The sequence below is a fragment of the Lepidochelys kempii genome, chromosome 10, assembly GCF_965140265.1.
Source record: "Lepidochelys kempii isolate rLepKem1 chromosome 10, rLepKem1.hap2, whole genome shotgun sequence".
NCBI lineage: Eukaryota > Metazoa > Chordata > Testudines > Cheloniidae > Lepidochelys > Lepidochelys kempii.
The window spans coordinates 2,307,309-2,325,255 of record NC_133265.1 but is presented as its reverse complement, the minus strand read 5'-3'; the positions used below and the strand labels follow the sequence as shown (position 1 = coordinate 2,325,255).

The window sequence follows — 17,947 nt, the reverse complement described above, 5'->3', positions numbered from 1 at the left end:
AAGGTAGGGAATAGTTTTGTCAGAGAACTGAGAACGGTGCAAATAGGTTTTCAGTGCTTGTATTTTATTTGAAGGAATCTTTCTGAAATTTAAAAAGTGAACTTGAGCGGTATAGTTAGGGCTAGGCTACTCCTGCATTTAAGTGGCTGAGGGTGCAGAGGAAGAATTTAATAATAATAATTAATAAAAAAGCAACATCCAGAAAGGGAAGCGCTTTTGCTTTGTATGTAGCTCCAGATTTTAATTAACTTCAGCTGTGACATTAACTTTAAGCCTCTATAGCAAACAGAGTGGTGTTAAGAGGTGTCTGCAAGGTACAGTGCAGGCTCAAGACTTCACCTGTGTGCTTAATACAGAGTTTTTATTGCCAACAGTGAGGAGGGCACTTTGCTGTTCACTTTTTGGTGAGGGAAGGCACTGGGAGTTTTATATTGCTATAGCAGGATTGGACTTCAGAAAAAGAGCTCTGACCTTAATAGATTGAGGGAAAGGGTAGTTGAGCTTGCACAGTATATCTAAGAAAGTATTTGCCTTCCAGTAATTTTCAGTTGCATTTGAATCTGATCCAAAAAAGGAAAGCCTTCAATTTGAAGTGTAGTTTTTAGACGTTTAATGTCTTCTCATTTGAGAAATCTCTGTAATCAAAATGTAATGTCTTCATGTATGGAACTGGTGTTATATTTAGTCTTTTCCTCATGAAAAATCTTACAACTGCAATATTTTACTTGATTTAAAATGTGTATTTATCTTGCTTTTAGTTATTTGTGCTGTCTTATATTTTGAGTGTAAAGAACCCCTCAGCATTTTACATAATGTTTTAAGACTTGTTAAACTCACCAATAACTCCTGCTTTAAAAAGGTTGGGGAGAGCCTTCTACTCCTGCCACTACTGTAGATAATGGAACGTCCGCGTGGGGTAAACCCATGGATACTGGTACGAGCTGGGGAGAGCCCATCAGTGATGCAGCAGTCACGTCTGGCTGGGGAAATGCTTCTGTTGGTCAGCAGGCTTCAAGTAAACCTGGTATGTGCTTTTGTAGCTTCTTTGAGTATGCAGGTGGTGAAGTGTGAAATAGTGACCAAGAAGTTTGATTGTGAATTCAAATATAAAAGCCTTGTATCTTGACATTTACATAAATACAAAAGGTAGATGTAGGCTCTGTAAATTTGCTAGTGACTTTCTCAGATCTTAAGTACTGAAGATAAATTCTACTTTCATTAGTATTTTTAATAATGAGAAATTAGCAGCTTTTTTTTAAACTAGTGACATAAGTTAAAACAAACGTTGTTGGTTGACTTCTTTTTCTGTTGCCTTTGATCTCCCTGGATTCACAAGATTATGGCAGAATATCAGGTTTCTCACAATAATATAGTTTGACATAACAATTGAATATAGTCTGGCAACCTTAAGATGTATTTGCATTAAAGGGAGTTCATGACTGAAAAATCTTTACACCCAGGGCCTAAATCTATGCAAGATGGTTGGTGTGGTGATGATATGTCATTGCCAGGGAGTCGTCAGACCAGCTGGGAGGAAGAAGATGATGTAGAGATTGGAATGTGGAACAGCAGTTCATCCCAAGAAGTTAACCCGTCTTTGAATTGGCCACCGTACATGAAAAAAATGCCTACAAAGGTAATTATGACTTTACGAGGTGATGCTGGAATTTAAGAATGCGAGAAGTCTGAGGGACAGAAAATGGATGTAATTCCTAAAATCCTCTCTCACCGGAACTATTTTGTGGGTAGGTGTAGGTGTGGGGAGTTTGTGTGGTGTGGGGGTTTTTTTGTTTAGCTTTTTTTTGCATTACAGTAGCTTCTAAATGCCCCAGTCAGTATTAAGGACCCCGTTGAACTCTGTTGTACAATTATGTAGGAAGGCTTAATCCTTGTTTACATTTTAATTTAATCCTTTCTTACAATGTAATCTAAGTGCTGGTGACTGTTTCAACTATCACAGTAATCCCTTTTATTTTTAAGGGAACAATGAAAGGTGGAAATAAACAAGATGAAACATGGATAAATCCATTCATTAAGCAATTCACAAATCTCAGTTTTTCAGTAAGTATGGTATGTTTGTCAGGCTTGATAAATACCCTTGTTTCAATTAAATCATTTTCAAATTTAGATTAACTCCTTTCTTCTTTGATTTGTTTTTTCCTTTCCTTTACTGTTCAGATCTTCAATATAAGAACACCTGTTGTTTGAAAAACTTATAAACATTACTGAGTTTTAATTCTAGTAGCATGTACAATATTTTTTGTGTCTGAAAATGTCGTACTTCATCGATACAGAAATTGGAAAATAGGAAAAAAAGGCTTGCAAAATCACACTTGCTTTGTCAGAAGTTTGATTATTCTTTCTTGCAGAGTTGAATGAAATACTCACTGTATCTGGATCTCCTCTGTTTTAATTTTTTTAAAAGGTTCTTACTAAACTGATTCATTTTATTACTTCAGAGAGAATCACCAGAAGAAACCATACCGAGCAATAAGATGGACATGTCTGGAGGTAAGCATAAGGCAAATTAGTCTTGTGTTTAACTATCAAATCTGTATTCCACATCTTTTTGTTTGCATCTTCTCCTGAGTTACTAAAAAATAAAGTTCTCATTCCCCTAAAGAAACTAAGGTTCTGATTATGTAAATGTTTGCACACATGAGAAACTTGACATATGTAATTAGTCCCAGTGTTGGCAATGGAATTGCTCAAAGGTAAAGTTATGCATGTGCATAAGTGTTTATATGATGGGAGCCTAACTATGAGTTTAAAACCCTACCTAGGCCGCCTCCGGAACCACTTCGTTCCTATTGGAAACACAGATTTCTGATACAGCATCAATCACTAATGCATTTTGTTTGTTCTTAGAAACAAACAACAAATTTAGCTGTTCAGAGGTTTTCATTAACTATAAAAGAATCTTACATGCTAAGGATATTTTACAGTATATTTATCTTTACTGTAACCTCTTATTAATGAAAGTCTGTTTATGTGGAACTGGTCTATTCATAGTAAGTTTGAGTGATTTCTCTAGCAAATAAACATAGTAGAATTACTTTGAATAATGAGTGAAAATGAAAGGTGTACAGTAGAAGTCTCTCGTGGAGGAAAAAACAGTATCCACTAGTTACAAGATGACCATTCTGTGAGTGCATCTCAAAGATGAGCAGAATTTGTTCAGAATTGCACATGGTCAGGTAGTTTTGGTCCTTACTCTAGATTGTGTAAGGAAAATTGTAAACAAATTATAAATATTTTTATTAAGATCATTGCGTTGTCATTTTTTTTGAAATTTACAGTCCCCTTCATGGTGCAGTAGGAGAGAGAGAATTAAACTGAATAGGTAATTTGTATTGGATAAGCTAAAAGGCAAAATGTAAACAAAAATCCATGCAATATGCAGTGGCGGCCAAGGCTAACAATGTTGGGAATCATTAGGAAAGGGATAGGTAATAAGACAGAAAATATCATGTTGCCTCTACGTAAATCCATGGTACGCCCACATCTTGCATAGTGCATGCAGATCTGGTCGCCTAATGTAAAAAAAAAAATGTGATGGAAATGGAAAAAGTTCAGAAAAGGGCAACAAAAATTATTAGGGGTATGGAACAGCTTCCATATGAGAGATTAATAAGACTGGGACTTTTCAGCTTGACAAAGAGACGACTGAGGAGGGATATGAGAGGTCTATAAAATCATGACTGGTGTGGAGAAAGTAAATAAGGAAGTGTTATTTACTCCCCATAACACACGAACTAGAGGTCACCAAAGGAAATTAATAGGCAGCAGGTTTAAAACAAGCATAAGGAAGTATTTCTTTACACAACACACAGTCAACCTGTGGAACTCATTGCTAGAGGGTGTTGTGAAGGCCAAGACTATAATAGGGTTCTAAAAAGAATTAGATGAGTTCATGGAGGATAGGTCCCTCAATGGTTATTAGCCAGAATGGGCAGTGATGATGTCCCTAGCCTCTGTTTGTTTGCCAGAAGCTGGGAATGTTCAACAGGGGATGGATCACTTGATGATTACCTGTTCTGTTCATTCCCTCTGGGGCACCTGGCAGTGGCCGCTGTCGGAAAACAGGATACTGGGCTAGATGGACCTTTGGTCTGACCCAGTTTGGCCGCTCTTAAATTTTGAAAAGTAAATTGGATTTTTAAATTTTTCTGGTTTAATTATCCAGTGTGACACTAGTATATGCAGATAAGATATCTTAAATAATTTTTATCTATTGTTTCTTTAAAGGATTTTTGTAACTGAATGAAGTACTTGTTAAAGGATTTATGGAATTTTCTCATCCAAATAGAAGGAAGATGGTAAATGTAACTGCAAATCAGGAAAATTTTTACTGCTAGTATTAAGAATGTGTGGTTAACATCTGGAAATACAAACTTCAAACACTGTGTGAGACTTGCCATGTTCCCCACAAAAACAATGCCGTCAGTTTTGTCTGAAGACCAGTAAAATCTGTTTAATCAGTCCTGTGGCAATCTCGTATAGCAGTCGTCATAGTATTTTTTGCACTGTAAGGCAAAACAAGAAAAATGGTGTTTAAAATCATTCAAACATCTTATTCAGTAGTGCCTCGTTTAGAGCAGTGATAGAATAGTACATACTTATTTATTAAGTATTTGAGCAACTAATTGGACTCTTCAACTTCATTGCCTTTCTTTCTTCACCTTATTAGGAATATTACAGGATAAACGAATAGAGTTGGATAAGCATGGCCTGAACGTTGGAGATTACAATCGGGTGGTAGGAAAGGGCCCTGGTTCTCGTCCTCAGATTTCCAAAGAGTCTTCCATGGATCGCAGTCCTTATTTTGATAAGGTTAGTGACAGATTAACTCTAACCCGGATGAACGTGAATTCAGACAGCAGTCTGTAGCTATGATCCATTTGTCCCATAGCTTCTGTACTAGGTGTAGAGATAAATTAGGTCTTTACTTTTAATCTGTAAAACTTGTTTTGTCCTTTTAACTTATTTATCAATACTAAGCACTTATATAGCGCTCTTCTTCTACTTGCAGTGCAGATAACACTAATCTGGTCTTTTTTGTTTTCTGCCTGTTTCCTGTTGATGCTGGACTGTCATGTGACTCTTCCCTTCTGTTCCTGGCAATGGTTTCTCCCTTCTGCTTGCTTGCTGGCTGGTTGTTGCGCATCTGTTTGTCTGTCCAATCAGGATGGCATTGTAGCAGACGAGTCCCAAAACATGCAGTTTATTTCCAATCAAAACATGAAGCTTCCCCCTTCAAATAGTGCACTACCTAACCAAGCCCTTGGCTCCCTAGCAGGGCTGGGTATGCAAAACTTGAATTCTGTTAGACAGGTAAGGCCATGTGCATATCCTTGGCATGTTACTTGATGAGAGCGTTTTATTCCTTTGAAATAGCATCTCAACTACTGTTTTGGCTGATATACCATTAAATTCTAATTCTGAATACATAGGGGTGGGGGAAGCTGCAGAAGAGGGGTATTATCACGAATGCGTCTTTCTCTTTCCAGAATGGCAATCCCAGTGTGTTTGGTGTTGGTAACGTAGCAGCACAGCCCAGGAGCATGCAGCAGCCCCCAGCACAACCTCTTAATTCTTCCCAGCCTAACTCACGTGCTCAAGTGCCTCCTCCATTACTCGCCCCTCAGGTAATACAAGACAGAGCACCCACTGTTGTTAACGTGACCGAATTCCCTTACTGTCAGTCATCCACAGTTTCCAAAACATTCCAGTGGGGGAGTACAACTGTTTATACTTGGTCTCGGTTGAAAAATTACTTATAATTTGGAGCAAATTCTATCCATTCATTTACTGAGGTTTATGGCATAATAAACATTTCTCTCAACCCAAAAAGTCAGTTCGTAGTGAACAACACAATCTTTGCTGGATCTGGGGAAAAACGGTTTAAAAATATTTGTAAATATCTGAAAATGCGAGGCTGAAAACAAGCCATAGGAAACATCCTTAAATTGGCAGGACGTTACATGTGACCTGCATGTGCTTGATTTTCCTGTAATGCTGACAGCAGCATCCCTGACTTTAACCTGGATCCTCCCACCCTGTAGCTAACTCTCCGAAGTGCGCTTTTCTCCCTACCTATACTCTCCCAGTTACAGAGGATGTCCTGAAGCCGAACCCCGAGTTCCTTGCCTGTGTGGAGAGTAGAAGGGTCTCCACAGAAGCACTGGTGCAGCATTACAGGAGTCTCTGAAGTGAAGTTCTGAGTGCACACTTCCTAGAGCATTCGGATAGGATGCCATTCCTGGTGACAGAGACCCATCTGTGTTCCACTAATGTTTCTTTCAAAATCAGAAGTCGGGGGCAGTAACCTACATGTTCCAATGCTACACACACAATCAAAATTACAACTTAGAGCTCTGACAGTGTTGATTACTCCGTGGCATTGCACATATGTAGTCTTTTCTGTTTGTTTTTCTTAGATCCTGAACTTAAGATCTCTCTTCGGTACGTAGCATTAAGCAAGCAGGGTTTGCAACACAGTTGAGTTAAAATTGGTGTCGGAACCCTAAATCATGCTTTTCCAGACTTTTGTGCCTTCCGTTGTGAAAATGTAATGTTTTACTTTACTTTTTTTGCGTTTACTAGTGTCTGTGTCTGATATTTTACTATATTTATCTTCTAATTATTTTTATAGGGGAGCATATTTCACACTTTCAGAGCATTGAATTCTTGTTGACCTGATGGTTGTGCTGTATAACTGCCTATCTTACTTTTGGTTAACTGCATAGGTTACTGTCAATCTACCAGTGTACAACTATAGATTGTCATGGTTCATGTTCTGTCAAACCCCGTATGCTATAATATGGCCCATTTTACAGGTTCCAGTATCCTTACTGAAGTATGCACCAAACAACGGTGGCCTGAGTCCACTTTTTGGCCCACAGCAGGTAGCCATGTTGAACCAACTATCCCAGTTGAACCAGCTTTCTCAGATCTCCCAGTTACAAGTAAGCAAAACAACCTACTCATTCTATTTTTTTAAACTTTAAAATCTGATCAAAAACTTTATCTGAACTGTGCCCCTTCATAAAAACGTTCTGTTTCTTAGCGGTTGTTGGCTCAGCAGCAAAAAGCGCAGAATCAGAGAAGCATGCCTTCTAGTGGTCGTCAACAGCAGGAACAGCAGGTACAATCTTAGACAAGCTTTAAAAAAAATTTTTTTTAAACTGTCTTGAGAGAATTGTTTGTTGCAATTGTTTGTTGAAAGTGAGACTTTCCTGGTGCTTGAACCACAGGATGGAATGCACTTTAACCTTAGTGATGGATTTTGCTGAGCTAAAATATACAAAGGAAAATGCATTAGTGTATTTATCTGCTCTTGCCAAATGTGATATTCCCCTCCACCCCCCATTTATTTCATGACTGATGTGGATTTTTGTTAAGGGTCGATCTCTTAGTATGCAGCAACAGATGATGCAACAGTCCCGTCAGCTTGATCCAAACCTGTTAATGAAGCAGCAGACTCCACCATCTCAACAGCAGCCACTCCATCAGCCTGCCATGAAATCTTTCCTTGAGAATGTCATACCCCATGCTACTCCTGAGCTGCAGAAAGGGCCATCACCAATAAATGCATTCAGCAGCTTCCCTATAGGTGAGTTTCTCCATCGCTAGTCTAGTGCAGTTAACTGATGCTTGTGTGCCACCGGATGCACAACCTTCCCTTTTACCTTTTTCTTTGGCTTTTTCCCCTCTGGGAACAAACCTGTTTTGTATCCTGTTAGTGCTTCTCTGTCACGAAGAGCAGCAGCCTCTTCTATTGGACTCATCCTGTTGTCTCTGTTCAGGAAAGAATTTGGCCAATCAAACTCATACCATCTCCAACGGTGAATAAGTCTGTGTTACAGTGCAAAATGTTTTCAGTTCTTTGCAATGTCTGTCTCCTTGTATTTGTCTTTCTGACCCTGCGGGTCCAGAGCTGCTGACATAAAATCCTAAGTACATAATTGTGACTCCAGTATCCGTGTGAGGAACCCACATGAAAGGTCTTATTTCTCTAGCTATTAAAATGTCTTCCCTGGTTTTGGAATTACATAGATAGCAAATACCATTTTGCTAACTTGTAAAAGTTTTATCCAGCTGCTTTAATTACATAAAAAAACGTTAGCTCTGAACTCAGAATACTTCTATCACTGTAGGCAAAACAAATTAACTTTTGTATAATTGCAAACATCATGTCCTTTTTCTCTCCCCTTTTTTCTACACTTTCAGGCTTCTATCCAATTTCCACTTCAGAAATTCCAGGCTTGTATATTTTTCCTTCCTTAGGTCCCTTCTAATTACTTTTTTAATATTTCCTAAAATTGGTATTCCATTTCTCCCTCCTTCCCTGCCCAGTTTGCTTTGCTCGCACATCTCTCTAGTCCTGCTGCTTATGTTGAGCTAGTCTCCTTTGCATTCATGTTGTTCTACTCTGTAGGAAAAAAAAATATTTTTTTAACAGACTCTGCTGCCGAAATCCCCTTGCTTTAGAGATTGAATGATGTGGTGCAAGTAGATTAGTGCAGGCCATGCTGCTACACTGCATGTAGCCCCCTGGCACTTTGCTTGTGGCCAGACTGAAACCTAAGCTGCTGCTTAATAGGTGCTGTTGGTTGGTGTCCAGATCCAGCTTCTTGGTAGCTAATTAAGAGGATATGTAAATATGTGGCCCACTGGTGGTCATTAACGATTCCATGGCACTTCTTGCAAGAGTAGGGATATATAATGCTGATCTCCTACCAGATTCCAAATCGGGTAATTACATCTTGCCAACCTTGAATTCCCCTTGCTGTTTCAACTGGATATAGCATTCTTCACTCCTTGGTTTAAACTGTTGTGTAATGTTGCTGTACATTGTTAAACAGATGTTGTTTCACTTGCAGGGTTAACTCCAGGTCCCTGGTGGGTGACAATTGTGTGTGTAGAATTGTTGTGAGATACTTTGAATTAACACTATATAAATTATAAAATCAAAAGTGAAGGAGAATCCAGGTCACAAGTGAAAGTTAAAGCATAAGAATATTAGGTTGCTGGAACAAACTAAACTTATCAGTGAAGAACTGAGTCAATAAGATAGATGGTGGCAATCCCTAGCAGCAGACTGCAGTAGTGTTACAGTGTGAGGAAGAACCAAAATTGGAGAGTTCTTTTCCTAAAGAAAAGGAGTACTTGTGGCACCTTAGAAACTAACAAATTTATTTGAGCGTAAGCTTTTGAGAGCTACAGCTCACTTCATCGGATGCATGCAGTGCATTCGGCTGCTACTCTGAAACCTGTCATTATGCAAGGCACTGAATTTAGCCTTAAGGAGTGGAAATGTATCAACTTCATGAAAAAACTCATACAGATACAGACAGACATCATCTTCCTTTCCAAATGCAAACAGATGGACATCATACCAAAAGGACTGAAGGTAAAAAATCCATTACAATCTACATACCACACAGACTATGCTGATAGCTTGTGCCACGTGCTCTCAAAGAAACTGCGGAACCACCTGATCAACATCCTCTACAGAAAATAGGGAAAGATTAAGAATGAGCTCTCAAAACTGGATACTCTCATCTCCACTGAATGCATCCGATGAAGTGAGCTGTAGCTCACGAAAGCTTATGCTCAAATAAATTCGTTAGTCTCTAAGGTGCCACAAGTCCTCCTTTTCTTTTTGCAAATACAGACTAACACGGCTGCTACTCTGAAACCTCTTCCTAAAGGTTGCTATATTTCCTGCTTATACTTTTGCAGCATTATAGGGGGCTTCTTTTGGCATTCAGAGCAGGACAGCCTCTCCCTACACTGTAGATAAGTGAATTAAATCTGTGTGCGTCAAGGTAGGGCTCTTTTTCAGTAGAAATTCAGTTTTTCTATATCTCACCCTCCCATAGCCTGATCCTATTAGTCTTAAAAATATTTCCTCTGCTATGGATATATCTTCTTCCTTTTGTAGAGAAATACTATGCATTTCCCAAGAACATGATCATGGGAGCATTTCAGATATGTACGGTGGCTTACATGATGACTTGCTGAGGTCAGGTCCAGATTGATCATGTACTGAGGGTGAAATTCATTCTCCATTGCACATAGATCAAATAATGGGACTTGGCCCATGCAGACTTTCCTGTACACAAGATGGAATCCCCCTTTATGAGCTGGCTGTGGCCATTTTCCAGTCTCTGATCCTCATCATACCCTGTGTGGAGACTTCAGTGGACTCCTCTGCACTAGCTTCTTTGGAGCTGAAGCAAAGGGTGCAGAGATCACTGGTGTGAAATGAGCACCAATTGTGTTTCCCACAACTGCTTTGCAAAGAACCCAAGATAGAGGGGTCAAGCACTGGCGTATTTTTATTCTCCTTTCTACTGTTTCAGATCTGACGGTTGTCTGACGTTTGCAGAATCTTGGATGTTGCATCTGTTCACCTATCAGTTAGTGAAACATTTGCTGGGAAGCTCCCTAAAAGGTGCTGCAGAGTAGTGGTAGCCTGTCTGGCATCAGCATCTACTTGTGGGCTCTCTTTGGAGACCATACATAGGGCAGCAAAAGTTGGCCTGAGAAAAGAATGCAGTATCAAACTTTAACTTTTCCTAGTGAAATAACTTTGACTAGTTCCTAGTGAAAGTGAGTAGGCCAGTAAAATGAATCATGAAATCCTGTGACTCTTTAGCTGTATATGAAAATGGTACCCCATGGTCCATGTGCAGGATTTACAGGAATGAAGCAAACTGTAAATAGAGATCTGATGGCAAAATGCCCCTTAAGTTTCCAGAGTTATACTTTGTAATGGACCATGAGGTCTCTGCCACTTCACTCAGCATCAGAAGGATCGCCTTCAGACTCTTTAAACTACCTTTGGCTGCTGTCTCTTCACTGTTCAGATTATCACCCTGTGACTTTGCCAGAGCATACCCTGAAGGAACTGGAGTGAGTGTAGAATGCCAGAGTTGATACAGTGTGTTCATTAAGCTTGAGTACTAAGTACTGGGTTCCCATACACGAATGTTACAGTGGCAGTTCAGATAGTTTCCATGATTCTGGTTTGGCAGACTGTGCCCCATTTATACTCTAGCTCCAAATCCAGACTGCTTCCATAGAACGTGCAAAGAGCACGGGTTGGGGGAAGTGGGTTGTTTTTGTTTCGTATTGAATCAGGATTAATGTTGTTTGTGGACAAATGGATAAATGTGAACAAAAAAACAGCGATGCCTGCGCATCTCCTTGCCAAGTATCCTATGACTAGCTCAGCCAGGCCCGGGACCGAGACGCCAGCTGGAGGAGCCCAGATATCATTTCTGCTGAATAGGACCCCAGTGAGATGTCCCTTAAGATGGCAACTTTAGAATGTGACTTTTCATCGAATAGTAGTACTACTTTGCTACACAGATAAGGTCAAAGATATTCGCCAAAAACTACCTTTGGGACTCAGGGAGACTTGAAATAAATATCTTTGCTTGTGACTGAAAGTTTTTATACTGATCTGAGACCAGTATTAGGGGGGGAAAAAAATTCTGTATTTCATTTTTTGAATGTTTACTTCTTATATTGTGTGTGGGTGTATTGTTCATATGGGTCTAATTCATAATCTCATCTTTGGCTCCTTCCACTTGCATTTTTGCATGAGGGCATCAGCCAAGAGCTCAGTGCTTGCACTGCTGTGCTTATATCTGTAGTAAGTTCACTGTGTTCAGTACTCTAATGCATTTAAAATATAACATAGTGAATTGGAAGCATGAACCAAGCAGACCAAAGCAATGTGGTCTTAAAAGGTAATTAGGAAAACCATGGCAGTTAGCAAACAAAAAGTATCGTATCTCTATTTCATAAACCAATGTATTTCTAGGAATGAACTCAAACTTGAATGTAAACATGGATATGAGCAGTATTAAGGAGCCGCAATCACGACTGAGGAAATGGACAACGGTGGACAGCATTTCTGTTAACACCTCATTGGATCAAAACTCCAGCAAACATGGTATGTTAAACACATTGTTAGTGAGAACACTGACGTTACATACGAATCAGACAAAACTTTTCAAGGTCTGTGTGCATATGAAACGTCCATTCCCTATGTTTTGGAGTATACTGGGGTCCCATTGCTAAGGTTGCATGTAGTTACGTTCTGTCAGAATTTCTATTAGTCCTAAAATGTTGTTTTAGACTAAAACTTGCTATGTATCTTCAGCACCAGCCAGTCGTCTTGATGTGTGACTAGCTTTGATGCGTGGAAGGATAACTTTTTTAAAACTTCATTGAAACTGGAAAAAAGGCCTGTTTTTAAAGTGTGGCCATGAATACTAGTTCCTACCTTAATCTGGATTGGAACACTTCATTATTTATTTTAAAACAAAGGCTTACATTTCGTCAGCTTTTAAAATTTTTGAAACTCAACCCAGTGTGTTAATCTAATCATAGTTTACAATAGGATTAACTCCACAAATGTATGCTTTGTCTTCGTGTCTTACCTTTTGTTTTTAGGTTTGGATTGAGAATGTGTATGTACATATAAATGCAGGGTGTTTGTAAAGGGTAGAAAAATAGGGTTACTATACCCTATGTTAGAATAAGCAAACAAACAAATCTACAACACAAATCAGTGCTGTGACTCTGTAATCAAGACTCAGTTGGCATTTTAACAATGTTTAAATCACCTGAAATCTCATCTGATTGAAACTTGACATACAGTCTCTAGATGAATACTTATAAAATGCCTCACATGGTCTCTCATTGCAGTTCAGTTCTGGGGCTGCATTAGTTGTATGTTTAGATTTGTCAGCTGCTTTAACACTATGGAAAGTCCTCACTGCCCTAAACATCTGGTGGGGTTATCCTGGTACTGCACTTGTTTGTTCTGAAAGCTAATCATTATCTATACATGCCAGTAGATGTGCTGCTCTTACCTGAGTTTATTAAGAAACAAGAGTTACCTCAATGTTAGAAACCTGATGGTTCTGACCCTGCTGTGGGCCTATAGAAGATGCATATATCCGGGGAAGTTATCATTACTTCAGAAATAACTTTGTGGTGACAATTATATCTGTTCATTTGTTTGCTAATAGTGACAGTGACATAACTTAAGGTTTATTGAGGTCTACAACCAGTGCTTCCTGGAGTTCTCCCACCTTTGTGAGCATTATCAAAAAGCTGATTAACATTTTAGTTGCCCTGTCAGTTCTGTCATTGTTCTGTGCCAGATGCTGTTAGCCAGCAGGTTTATTTAAAAAGCTAAAACCCACAAAACACCTTTGTCAATGAATTTACTACATAGTTAGCACAGCTTTTTGGAGACTGAGTATGCAGAGGTACTCTTTGCACTTTGCAAATGGATCAAGGGGGGTTCTTCTCTTTTAGACCATAGACTTATTCATGGATTTACATGCAGGATTTGAATTCTTCTTAGATTTGACAACATACTTTAAATACAGAGTAGTATTAAGCTAATTGCTATACATTGCTACTAACCTACTTTGTAATTAATTATTTGCATTTGTTATTTACAGGGCTTGTATTAGTAATAAGTATATGTAAGGAACCATGTTACCTCCGATACAATCTATTAGAATTCAGTCCAGAAAGATTTTCATTTTGGGGATGAAGCACACAGTAACCTAGAAAATCTGATTCTCCTATTTCATTTGAAAATTCATATTCATTTACAAACTTTAGATTTTCTGGTAGCTGTTGTTTCCTTTTGGCATATGGGTGTTACATTTTATTTAGTGTGGTGGTGAATAATAGTTCCTTCGTGCCAGTTAATGGGGCAGTTCATGAGACCTTCAATAGTGTAAAAGAGGGGAACCTACAGAGTCTCTACTGAGAGCCATGGTTTTAACAGCCACTTCACTTCCACACTGGAGTGCTGAAGACCTTGCCATGTCCATGTCTGTCTTTGTGTCGGTAAGAACTACAAACAGATAAAACACCAGGAGTTTGAGATTATTGATCTGATTATTAATGACCAGCTTCTCATGACCTGGAAAATCACCAGGAGCACATTTTTAGTAGGAAAAAAAATTGCAGATGTTCCATTTCTACTGCTCAGACTTAAATACACTGTGCCCACTGCAAGTTTGAAATGACTCAATTGGGAACTAAAATCTGACCCAGTAAACCTTTTCAGCTGTGTTTGATATGAATATGCCACATATGCAAGGGATGAGGTTTGTGGTTCTGTGAGGTCAGTTGAGAAGAATATTTGATGATCCTGTTTTCTTTAATAGGTGCTATTTCAAGTGGTTTTAGGCTGGAAGATTCCCCATTTGTTCCATATGACTTTTTGAACAGCAGTAATTCACCAGCCAGTCCTCCTGGATCTGTTGGAGATGGCTGGCCACGTGCCAAATCGCCTAATGGCTCTAGCAGTGTTAACTGGCCACCAGGTAAAATTTGGCATTAATTAACTCATTGTGTGCCTTGTATCTATTCAGTAATGTTTGTTCTGTGTTTGTCAGGCATTAGAAGTAAAAATCATTGTGGCCATGCGTTTAATGGGATCTTATTGAGGTCTGTCTTATCAATGACTTTGTCATATATGGAACTTCCCCGTGCTTGGAAATTTTGCCCTGGCGACAGAGGTGCAAAAAAGTAGGAGTGAGGGAATTAAATTGAGAGAATAAATTAGGAGCTTAGATACTTGGGCATGTAGGTCATGAGTAAGAGTTTATAGGGCTTAGACAGGAATTGCCTGTAAAAGGAAATAAGCCAACTTCATATCTCAAGCTGCTTCTTCTCTCCCCCCCCCCCCCCCATTTATTCCTAGAATTTCGTCCTGGTGAGCCATGGAAAGGTTATCCAAACATCGACCCTGAAACTGACCCTTACGTCACTCCTGGCAGTGTCATAAACAATCTTTCAATTAATACTGTGCGGGAAGTTGACCACCTCAGGGACAGGAACAGTGGTATGTATAAGTAGATCACGATCCAACTACCTGGAGAGACATTTTGTTGAAGGATGAGGATTGCCACTTCCCTAGATTTTCATTGTACATTTGTTACAGTACAGGTTTCATGGCTAGAAGAATATCCTGTGGATGCAGCAGAGTTTCTGGGTGCAGGGTAACAATATTACTCCTGGAGGGATTCTGCAGGACTGCACAACTGCAGAAAATGCCCCACCCACTGCAAATTTCCTGTGTTTCCCTGCAGAAAACAGCGGGGAAGCAAAGGGAAGCTGCTGGTGGGGGAAGAACAGAGGTGACCTTGGGTGCAGTTTTTGAGGGAGATTGCCCCCTCCAAACAGGCAAGGCATGGGGGGGGAACACGGGGTTACATGCCACTGCCACGCTCATGGCAGCGCAGAGCTGCCCAGCTGAAGGAGGCTGTGTCTCAGCTCAGTTGATTCTGCAGCTGAATGCCACCTCCTGGGTCCTAGTGCCAGTCAGGCTCCCCTTCTGTGTGCTGGGAGCCTTCCTGTTTTCTATTCTGTTCAACAGTAAATGCCCATGGTGGGGGTGGGGGAAATGAGGGAAGGTTAGTGCTGCTTTGAGCAAGGGGTTGGACTAGATGACCTCCTGAGGTCTCTTACAACCCTAATCTTCTATAATTCTATGAAGGGGGGGTGAGGGGAGGAAGAAGCAGTGGGGAAGGAATGGGGAGTGGAATAGGGCAGGGGGTGGAGAAGAAAAGGGAACAGGGGAATCGTGGGGGAAAGCGGGAGCCTGGCATGCAGCATCCTCTCAAGAGCAACTGGGGCTCTCCCAGTAAGCAGGCCAATTGAACCCTCACCCTGACAAGCCCTATGACCCTACACCTGGACCCCTCCAATGAGCCCCCACCCCACTGATCCCCAACCAGCTGCACTTGGATCCCCACCACATCAAGCCCCAGCACCCGGACCACCCCACTGAGCCCCCCCGAGCCCCATCTCCCCACACCCACACACCCCTCCTGAGCGCCTCAACCACCTTCACCTGGATCCCCTGCAGATCCCATTGTCCCTGCACCCGGAACACCCCAACAAGCCTCTGTGCATCCAGATCCCCTACTGAGCCGCCCGCACCCAGATTGCCCCACGCAGAAACCTCTCACTCCACACCTGGATCCCCACACATGTCGATTCTCCTGAGTTGAGCCTGCCCACCTGCACCTGATGTGTCAAGGTCAGGTGCAGCCTCACTGTTGAGTCTTTGTACTGGGGGATGTGGGGGCTTCAAGGTGATCTCCCACCTCAGTGCAGCCAGTGGTCCCCACTGCCATGCTGGAGTCACATTTATTTATTGACAAATAAAATTTGCAGAATTTTACAGAACTTTAAAATATTGTGCGCATAATTTTTAATTTTGTGGCGCAGAATTTTAATTTTTTTGGTGCAGAATTCCCTCAGGAGTACAATATGGAGAGAATGCTAGCAAGTAATTATACATGCTAGTAGCCCTTTACAGGGCGCTGAGAAGCAATTATTTGAACATGCGGGGAAGCAAAACCTGGCAGCATTGCAATCCCAAGGCTATATCAAGCTGTGGTTATAGTAATGGAACTATATTTTCTTGTTACAGTAACTTCTAGGTGCTGAGCGCTTGGGTATTCAAAGCACTTGCCACTCTGTTCACTAGGGGGAGAGGGCTGAATGGAATGGCAACATTCTCTAGTCTGGCAACATTAAGGCACATGTGCCTGGATTTATGATTCATGCCTTCAGTTCTTGTTGCCTTTTCACTGAGAGGACTATTTTTTGTGTAATTTACGTTTTTAATAGGGTCATCCTCATCTTTGAACACCGCGCTGCCTTCAACTAGTGCCTGGTCATCCATTCGTGCCTCCAGCTACAGTGTTTCCCTCAGCAGTACAGCACAAAGCACTTCAGGTAAGGTCTCTGTATTGCTCAAAGTTCAGAGCCCGCCCTCACTTTGCCTGCCCTCTGCGCTGGTCACTGAAGCACTGAATAGTAATTAAAAGTAATAAGGAAGGCTTCCTCTCAATGACATCATCGCTAATTTCCAGGATGGTGACTTCTGGTTTTACTTTAATTGAGCAATTTTTAGCAGAATTCTGACGCCTTATGAATTTTGAAATACTTCCACAAGTGCCAAGTCAATCTTATACCCATGAAGTATGAAGTTCAGGTTGACCGTCAAGGGGACCTTGGTTCACTCCTTGTCTCTTAATCTAAGCTATGAAGTTTTGGAAGAATTTCAGATATTTATCATTAAACTAAAAAGGGAGAGGTTTGTGGTGGACAGTGGCATAAACTAACTACCTGTTTATGTTCCCCACATTCAGTTCGATACAATAAACGTGCAGAAAGGTGTTGGAGAGGAGGAGAAATAGCTGTGTAGTTATAGTGGCTGCTTGCTAGTCTATGAAAATGGGAAAATGGATAAACGCTTAGTCACATGCTGTGAGGAAAAGCGTCCCAAAATATGTGCAGATCCACAGAGACAAGGATTGAATGGAACCTCTAAGGTCTTTTTTGTTAATGTTTCCTATTTACCTCAAAATAAGTTTCACAGATTCATACAGCATCTCCAGTTCATCAGTAGCCATTTCTCTATAGTTAGGCTTGGAAGGCTTGGATTTTTATTAGGAAATGCCAATAAACTTTAATTTTTCCACACAGACACAAACTGACCCAAAAAAAATACTTGTATCGAAATCTGCAGACATGGAAAGTAGTAAGAGAAATGCTGCGTGAAAACTTGTTAGTTTGACTTAATGCTATTTACATTGTCTCTTTTTTGACATATGATGCTGACAATGTGTATTAATGGTTATAAAGCTTTTAACTTTTTGAACATTACTATCATTAAATAATTTTCTGACCCTGTAATTTTCCAAAACTGAAAATTTAAATAGAATAAAATATAAAAATGCTTAAAAATAAACATTGATATCCATTGAAATTATAAAAAATCGAATTCTTCCAAAAAACCAAATTCTGCTAAGCCTGTTTATGGCTCATCTCTGAGAATTGCTAGCGATGGTAATACCACAGCTTCCCTTCGCATCTCGTA

The 17,947-nt window shown here is 40.2% G+C and overlaps 1 protein-coding gene across 3 annotated transcripts in view; it reads left to right on the top strand.

Moving 5' to 3' along the window:
• TNRC6A (trinucleotide repeat containing adaptor 6A) overlaps positions 1 to 17,947 on the top strand; it is a 175,055-nt gene that overhangs the window by 152,699 nt on the left and 4,409 nt on the right. For all 3 annotated transcript variants that reach the window (XM_073361630.1, XM_073361632.1, XM_073361631.1), the window contains 14 exons: positions 860 to 1,024; positions 1,461 to 1,636; positions 1,981 to 2,070; positions 2,460 to 2,511; positions 4,691 to 4,833; positions 5,188 to 5,334; positions 5,511 to 5,648; positions 6,840 to 6,968; positions 7,070 to 7,147; positions 7,405 to 7,615; positions 11,840 to 11,971; positions 14,217 to 14,375; positions 14,756 to 14,896; positions 16,693 to 16,800. In XM_073361630.1, coding sequence (XP_073217731.1) covers positions 860 to 1,024; positions 1,461 to 1,636; positions 1,981 to 2,070; positions 2,460 to 2,511; positions 4,691 to 4,833; positions 5,188 to 5,334; positions 5,511 to 5,648; positions 6,840 to 6,968; positions 7,070 to 7,147; positions 7,405 to 7,615; positions 11,840 to 11,971; positions 14,217 to 14,375; positions 14,756 to 14,896; positions 16,693 to 16,800 — 1,869 coding nt within the window. The remainder of the gene's footprint in view (positions 1 to 859; positions 1,025 to 1,460; positions 1,637 to 1,980; positions 2,071 to 2,459; positions 2,512 to 4,690; positions 4,834 to 5,187; positions 5,335 to 5,510; positions 5,649 to 6,839; positions 6,969 to 7,069; positions 7,148 to 7,404; positions 7,616 to 11,839; positions 11,972 to 14,216; positions 14,376 to 14,755; positions 14,897 to 16,692; positions 16,801 to 17,947) is intronic.